Below are 8,847 nucleotides of genomic sequence, written 5' to 3'. Positions count from 1 at the left end.
GAGCCTGGCGGGCTACAGTCCATGGGGTTGCAAGAGTTGGACATGACTTAGCGACTAAACCAACCAACCAACAGAAGAGAATGCACAGCCCAGCGCTTCAGCGTACTCAGGAAACCAGTGTCAGGTATTTGAACCAAGCAAGGGGTGAGTGATTTAACACCATTCTTGGTCCTGGTCACTGAGATGATTCTGCAGTCACCTCCAATACACACACACACACACACACACACACGATTCTGCAGTCACCTCCAATACACACACACACACACACACACACACACACACACACACACACACATGTAAGTGTCTCTCTGAGTGGTCAATGAGTCATATGCATTTTTACAACTAATCTACAGCTTTCAATACGGGTTGAGCAGCCCAATTAAATAGGAAGGTTCAAACAAACACAAAAGTAAAATTAGAAAAGGTATAAGACATGGTAGGGAATAAAAACTCCATTTTCAGACTGTGTGTTTTCTGGAATTTATTCCTCTTTAATGCTGAATATAAAATCTGAGATTTCACCAATGCCTTTAGAGACAAATGCATACAAATAGAAATCTAAAAACAATAATTTTGCAGATCAAAGTGGGTCTTGACACTTTAGAAAAGATATTAAATGAAAAGCATCTGTAGAAAAAGCAAAACCCTATATAGCGGAATCAAATTAAAAAAACAAACAAAACAAAACAGCAAGAGGTTTTGGTACCCTTTAACAACAGAGAACAAATAAGTTTAGTTCATTATTAAATTCATGTAATATAAAAACATCTACGTGGGAGTGTTGGATAAATCTATAAAACAGAAACAAATCTAAAATATATTAGAGCCTGAGAGAAAAAAAAAATCTTCCTTTTCTCCTCTTTGATTTTAATAGAACCAGAATCTGGAAAAACAAGTACTTCCCCAAATAAATTTTCTTCTGGTCTGCATATACCAAGCAGGATGGCACTCTGTATTTTGTCTAATTTTAAAAAGGCATAATCTGATTTTTAGCAGCACATTTCCTTTGCTCCAACAAGCCTGCTATAGGAAAGAAAAATTCTGTCTTGAAATGCTCCTGATATAATATCTATGTCTACAATTCCCATCCACTTCTTTCCTAGGTGATTATCCAGATCTAAAGGCAGCTAGATAAAGAAGGGATGAAGAAAATCATTATGTGTTTGGAATTCAGCTGGTAAAACACCACAAGTAAGGGCATGATATTATCTGAACACAGTGTGGCTCAGGTAAGCCCAGACAGCTACCATCTGGACTCCGCAGAGCCTGGATACCACGGGAAATACCACACAACGTGCTTCTAAGCTCACTCGTAACAAGCACAATACCAGCTCAAGCTGGTCTCTCCTATTTCTTTGCTGATCAAAGAAAAAAAAGTACAGGTGAGGGTAGATGGTGTGCAACTGTCATAATAATTTAGCTCTCCTATTCATCTAGTCTGCTTAGGAGAATCTACTACAATCAGAGTAATTCAAAGGTTTTGAGACAAACAAGTCTGAGTAGCTTTCTTGGTCTGGCAAGTATTGTATTGATCCTATGACCCCAGAATTTAACTCCCAAAGACTCACTCTTACCAAGTTGCTTCTTGGTACTCACTGGCAAGAGCAGACAAAATGTAAGTTAGATCACGGTAACATTAATGTTTTAAACTGCTGTATCTTAAAAAGAAATACTAAGTCTTATCAGACTTTAACACAATACCCAGTTCAAAAACAATTTCCTGGATAGTCCCTGGGATTTATCGAGTGGAATGTGACCTGGATTGTATTTAATGCCAACTAAGCAGTCATACTCATGATTTCACAGAGAGAAAACTGTGGATTATGTGTCTGTTCCAGTCAAGTAGGAATCAGTGGAATGCGTTCCTTCTGGTTGTAGTTCTGGACTGCAAACCTCAGGCTGGGGATGTCAGCTTTAGCATTCAACAGGTTCTTAAGAAGAGTCCACATTTAGCAAGTTGGAGGGAGAGAGAACACAGGTGATAGGAATGCAATTCTTTTGTTCTTTTCCTTTCTTACAAACTTCCTGCTCACAATCTAAAGGGCAGGTCCACCATCAGGATGCTGAGAATAGCAGAATATCTTACACAGTCCTCTGAGAGCTTATCCTATGCAAGACTATTCCTGGGTTTGGCAACTAAAAACTCTTAAGAAGTGTGAGCAGGGACAAGGATGCAGTAAAAGGAACCTCTGCCTTCATGAAGCAGACAGGTTCAGTATTCATCTGCATCCACTTCAAAGGGAGCAGAGACTTCACATGCTGTGTACTATCCAGAGTGAATCTCTGACAGCCTCTTTCTTGTACATACTCTGTTCTGAAAAATCACTGGTGCTCATACATGGAATAAGAACATGTACCTACATTACTCTGAAAATCTGGGACTGAGCACTGGCCAGAAATATGAGTTGGCAGAGTGAGAGGACCAGTGAAAAGTAACACAGGAAAAAAAAATTAAAATGTATAGCAATATTAGTTATTTTTTTAATATGCTTCATCAAGGGTTCCCAAAATACATCTAACCAAGATCTTCCTTTCTCAAAAAATATAATCCTTTCACAAAATATATAAGCAGCTACTAGTTAGGGGAGCTGCATTCAAAAATATATGTGCACTTATGCATACTAAGTTGCTAGAGCTGAAATACCTTCAGATATGAGTCAAGATAATGTCCCCTATAAATTTACTATCTAATTAGTGCACCTCTTGAAATATACCTTTTATGCAATCTTATGCATTAAGTGAGACTTGCCCCTTGCAAGAGATAAAGAAGCATGTATTTTTCAAAATAGCAATTCTTTTCATCCCTATAACTCGGTTCTGATCATATACGGTAATCAAGTATGATTTCTGGACACATCAGGAGGAGCTTGGAGGATTTAGAGGGGTAAGAATTCCCATCACCAAAAGGAGGCTAGAGCATCTAACTTTTTCTACAGTTATGACAAAGCACTGGAATATTTGTGATTCTGCAGCCAAGACCTTCAGCCCTTTGTCAACCAACATTGCTATTTTTCTTTCTGATCAAAATATTCTAAAAGCCTGGCAGACTAATTCCAAGGATTTCACCTAGGTAGTTAGAAGAGAAGCAGGTTTGAGCAATCCTGGCATCAACTACAAACCAGGGCAGACCCAGTATTTTCTCTCTGATGGTGCCACCCGCTTATCACTCAGTCATTCAGGAAGCACACCTCGAACAGGTGACAGTTCCTCTGGGTAAACTGAGGCAACTGCAGGTAACTCTGAAAATAAGGAAAAAACCCACCACAGTCCTGATTTGGTTTAAAGCAATCATGCAATCCCATTAGACACAAGTCTTCCCCAAACACCTTTTCCATGGCAAGCAAAGTTACTGATAACGCATGTGGCTTCTGTCACAGTGATGCATTAGGTAAGCAGGTGTGCGCCAAGTACCAGAGGGGACTCTGAAATGCATCTCCATCTCTTCCACTTGTCTTCGCTAAGGTTCTGCCTATTTATTTTAAAAAAAAAGAAAGAAAGAAAGCTAGTTATTGTATTACATGGACAAGAAAATTTACCCTGGCAAGTGATCTATATTATTTATTCATTTAATTTATTTATTGGCCGCACCATGCAGCACGTGGGATCTTAGTTCCCCAACCAGGGGTTGAACCCCCAGCCCCTGCACTGGGAGCATGGAGTCTTAACCACTGGACCCTGGCAGTGATATCTGAAATGTCAGGGAACAGAGGGGCTGGGAATCACAATAAATCACCCTCATGTGATGGGTAAGAGTGAATCCTAGGTTTCAGGATCAGAGCCCAGATTTACGTCACATGCACCTGACCTGCCAAATAGAAAAGGGGAAAGGAAGCCACCTGTTTTCAACACTGATGAAACACCTCTTGCACCTGGGTGAGTGGGGTGGGGGGCAGTTACCGCCTCACTCAGGGGCCCCGCAGAGGATAACCCGAGGGGAACATCACCACACCTATTGGTGAACAGCTGATACTCGGTCCCCCAAGAGCCACCATGACCCAACCGCTGGGGGCTGACCCCCGGTGTGGGCAGGGGGAGGGAGCTCTGAGAGGAGCCCTGTGTTGGTTCAGTGCCCAGGGTTTACGTGGTTACATGTTTTCAGTATCAGCCCTGAATTGGGGAGATCCAAAAGCAGAAACTTCCATTTCCGGCTCTGTTTTGAGTCTATTATGAGAATGAGGTTGATGATTTCCTTTGAAAATTATTCATGAAAAGGTCTTTTCTTGTAGGGAGGTACCACAGTGAGCTCCAGACATCCATAGGAGGGTGTGCCTCCACTCCCCCACTCCCAACCAGGGTTTGGACAATTCAAGGACTAGAGAAATGTGGGAAATCAGTATTTTAAGTATCAGCAATTCACCTGAATTCTTTAAAAACGTACATGCAGCAGAGTGTCAGTAGATATAAGGATGTTTCTGGGCACTACTAAGAATACAAAAAGTTGGAAGCAAACTTGGTGTTCAACGTATTCATTATTATGCAGGGCACATTGGCTCCGGATGTGTCTGTCCTGCGTGGATGTTTTTTTTCTTTAATGTAATTAAATTTTATTCTGAAGCATGACTATATATCATCCCATTATACACACACACACGTATCATACAGGATGGTGCAGGCCACCATTCTGTGACCTTCTACCGTCCTGTATCCCGTCCACTCTGAACACGGACCAGTGTCTACATCTGGGTGCTGAATGTTCTTTTCCTATTGAGCGTCTCTCCCCTCACTGTTCCACAGAGCAATCAGATGCTAATGGAGTCTTTATGTCCCCCCGGCTGGGCTAGCTCGCCCTGTCTTTCATGTGCTTGTGCTGCAGAGAGGGTAGGAAAGAAGATAGGAAAGGAGGCTCCATCGTATAGCATATTACACCCATGAAGGCTCCATCTAGGCCTTAAGAGTGTAGACTGTATAATGAATTACTACCAAGGTACAAAATAAATGCGGATTCCCAAGTGGCTCAGTAGTAAACAATCCGCCAGCCAACGCAGGGGACACGGGTTTGATCCTGCGTCAGGAAGATCCCCTGGAGGAGAAAATGGCAACCCACTCCAGCATTCTTGCCAGAAAAGTCCCAAGGACAGGAGCATGGAGGGCTACAGTCCTTGGGATCGCAGAGAGGGGCATGACTGAGCACACATAAAATAAATAACTAGAAAGGGGGGAGATGCTGATTTGCTCTTAAAGACACTTGTACCTCTCTCCTACAAAACTGAAGTGTGAGTTGCTATTAACGCTTAAGGCTTTGAATGGTTCATGAGGGTAGCACGTACACTGCACCACAGGCTTCCGCCTGGGCTCCACGGCCTCTTGCTCACGTGTGACTCACTCAGGAGTCTGAAAATGGGGGTCGGAATGGGTGGGGATGCCCAGAGCCCTCACTGCTGATGGGATGGTCTCCTGAAATCAAGCAAACCTCAGTGGCATCAAAACCAACCTTGGGACTTCCCTAGTGGTCCCAGTGGTTAAGACGCCAAGCTCCCAATGCAGGGGGCACGGGTGTGATCCCTGGTTAGGAACAGAGATCCCACATGCTGAGCAGCCAAAAATAAACAAATGAACTCTATGCCTGTGGTAATAGTTACACAGCCCTGTAAATATACCAAAAATCGCTGAATTCTGAAAACAAGTGAAATGTACGGTATGCAAATTATAAATCCATTAAAACATTTAAAACATAAGACCAACTTTAATCCCATGACCACAAGTTATGGGAGAAGGCATATTTTACAGATCATAGGTTTCCTAAAAAATTTCTAAGAGAATATAAAGATTTTCAAAGAGTAAAAAAAGTCAGCCCGCAGAATCTCAAAGGAATCTACATCTTCGGGGAAAATGAGAACAAAGATGGCAAGCACACAGTATTTTTCAAAGATGTTTGCACAGACACTGTCCACGGGATTTATGCATCCATGAGACTGCTCTTATCCCAGTTTTTTCCAGTTCTTTGAAGATAAATCTGGATTGTTTAATATCTTTGTATGAAACACATTATAAAAATACTTTCATTTTCCCAAGTATTCCAGTGTTCCATCTTTATAAAAATAGTTTTAAGAGCCTTTAAATATTTCATGTGTGGGTTTTGCCTCTGTTTAAAACATGTGCACATAAACCACCCACCACCATCTGTGGACTTACTGATGTATAACAAAGCACAATTTCACATTGGCGAGCAACTACAGGTGCTGCGGTGTAATTTATATTATTGATAGTCTCTGCCTTCCTCCCACAGGTGTTCCAGAAATGGTACAGATCCCGGGTGGCCTCAAAAGACCTATTACTTATAGACATCAAAGTTCCCAGTAATGCTGCTTCATTTCAACTCAGTGTTAAAAATAGAGGCTTTAGAATTCAGTCTCAATTTGAAATACAGTCAAAACCTCCATTGCCATGTACATAAAGACTGCAAGGACATACATCAAAAATGTTTATGTGGTCTTCTCTGGTGACTTTTTATTTTCTATTTTATACATTTGCATTTTCCCAATTTTTTAAAATGAGTCTAGGCTATTTTCATAATCAGAAAAAAAAGTATTTTTTAAAGGGGAAATAACACTAAAAAAATTACCTCATTTAACAAAGAAACGGTATTTTTTATTTTGAAAATGAATTTATGTGCTTTACAAAGTTACAATAATATATATCATCTATAGTTCTAAATGTTAGAAAAGCTTGAGGCTTTTACATTTTCTAAAAGACATTTGACACAATAAAGTGGCTTCAAAAACACTTGAACTAGTTTAGGAATTACCCTTTTTCAACGTTGACCATTTGTTACTGCAAATCATGCCCCTTCCAATGTAAATGACTTAAATAGGAGAAGACCTGAAAAGCATGGCTTTGATTCTTTTTCAAAAAAGGTAAAGTAATGTGAGCTTGCACTTTAAAGTAAGAAGCACCTATGATTTTTTGCTACCTTAAGTTTTTCTTAGAAGAAAGAAGTCCAAATTATGAATAAATTGAATTTTAAATAAAGATAAATTCTAATGTACAGCAACAGTTAAAAATGAGAAAGAAAGAAAGCCACATCTTTATGTGGCTTTACCCTGGGCAGTCCTAACTGCACCAAGAAAGCAAAAGCTGAAAATCTGGAGGACTAGCTGCACACTCCTTTCCCCTCAATCCCTAAGAACAACTCAAGAAAGATACATTTTAAAACAAGAGAAGATTAACCTACCTTTGACGCCAACTGTGATTTCAGGCCTAAGAATGAAAAGACTGTGTTGCTCTCCTTGGATTCAAAAAAACTGTCATAATCCTAGAAAAAGGAGAAGGAGAAAATAAACAAAGCAAACGATCATATTTGTACTTGGTGCTTTTGACAAAGTCTTTATGTCAATAAAAAATGTACCGCTGTTCCATCCAGGCCAGGGAAAAACTACATAAATCTACTGGATTTGCTCTGTTTGAGTCTCAACGTATGAGCATCATGATGAAGGCAACACATTTTTAATCCAAAGCCTGTGACAGGAATTAAAATGTAAACCATCGACAACAGAAAGGAAGTCAGAACATGCTCACTCGCGTGTCAAACTAACATTTATTTGTGTGGAGTCACTCTGACCCAAGATTTTTACTTAAGCATTTCAATCTGGAAAGCAGCCTCCCAATTCCACTCTTGCTATTTTCTTATCTGGGGCTTAAAAAAAAAAAATCACTGTGTAAACAGAAAAGTTGTAAAGGTTGCCGTGTGTCAATGTGTGTGCTTCTATTCTGCTTTTGAAGTTTCTCCACATTCTTTGAGACTATGTCTTCAGAGAGAGAAAAAAAAAAGATCAAGTAAAACCTCAAGGAGGAAATATTCTCTCTAACATTTATCTTTGCCTCAGACACAGAATCACTTTTCTCTTCCCACTTTTGAGAGAGAGGCCATCAAGGGGTTCTGGCCAAAGTTTTCATCACTTGTTTTCTTTTCCAAAGTCTGCGTGTATAATAAATACTACACAGTTGCTAAGCGGATGTGAAGGGGTGGCGGGGGGGGGGGGTCTTAAAATCTGACAGAAGTCCCTTGGGTCACTTTACGCAGAGGATAAACATCGCAAGCAGACAACGATGAGCATCAGTGGTAGGCATGTGCTTTGGGTTCACTGTCTTATCATCAGCACATCATTCAAAGGTGATTTCATAATTTTTAATGGGAGAGGTTTTTGCAAAATTATTTATTTCATTTTCAGTTGTGCTGGGTCTTTCCTGCTGCACACGGGCTTCTTTCTCTAGTAGCAGCATGCGAGGGCTCCTCTTTGTTGCGGTGCACAGCTTTCTCATTGCAGAACACAGACTCTAGGTCGCTTGGACTTCAATAGCTGTGGTGCATGTGCTTAGCTGCTCCACCGCACGTGGCATCTTCCTGGAATGGAGAGGGAACTCGTCCTCCCCAACCCCACTGCATTCTGCGCCCCCCCCACTGCCCCGCAACCTGCGCCCCACACTGGCGAGGATTCTTAACCACCGGACCACCAGGGAAGTCCAGCATATCACTTAATCCCACCACCAGGTTAGAAACTGGCTCAGAGCAAAGAATTACGGTACCCAAGCTCGACAGCTGATGCGTAAGAGGACTGAGATTTGGGCCCAAGTTTCATTGCTGCTGAAATCAATGCTTTTTGTATTCTACGAGGCTTCTTGCCCAAGAAGAAACCAGGTAAGGGGCACCCTGTATATGAGTCACTGAGCCCTAATGAAGTCACTGCTGAGCTGGGTCAATGGCATTACAAATACTTCTGAAACCTGTCTAGGAATCTAAATGAGAGTCGATGACTCAAGAGTTGAGATCTGCTTCTTGCAAAGCAGGCCTCGGTGGATGAAAAATCTTTTAAATGACTTGCCTTTGCATAGAGACTCTGTTGTCCA

At 41.1% G+C, this 8,847-nt stretch overlaps 1 protein-coding gene across 1 annotated transcript in view; it reads right to left on the bottom strand.

Annotated features, from left to right (window-relative positions):
- Positions 1-471: 471 nt before the first annotated feature.
- The window catches only part of SH3BGRL2 (SH3 domain binding glutamate rich protein like 2), a 71,952-nt gene continuing 63,576 nt past the window's right edge, over positions 472-8,847 (bottom strand). Inside the window, exons 4-5 of the mRNA XM_061131541.1 lie at positions 7,175-7,255; positions 472-3,472 (exon numbers count right to left, since the gene is read on the bottom strand). Of these exons, the coding sequence (XP_060987524.1) occupies positions 3,461-3,472; positions 7,175-7,255 (93 nt within the window). The 3' untranslated portion in view covers positions 472-3,460. The remainder of the gene's footprint in view (positions 3,473-7,174; positions 7,256-8,847) is intronic.

This window comes from Dama dama, chromosome 28 (assembly GCF_033118175.1).
Source record: "Dama dama isolate Ldn47 chromosome 28, ASM3311817v1, whole genome shotgun sequence".
In the NCBI taxonomy this organism is placed as follows: domain Eukaryota; kingdom Metazoa; phylum Chordata; class Mammalia; order Artiodactyla; family Cervidae; genus Dama; species Dama dama.
The sequence above is the reverse complement of the archived record's forward strand: the minus strand, read 5'-3'. Positions and strand labels throughout refer to the sequence as shown.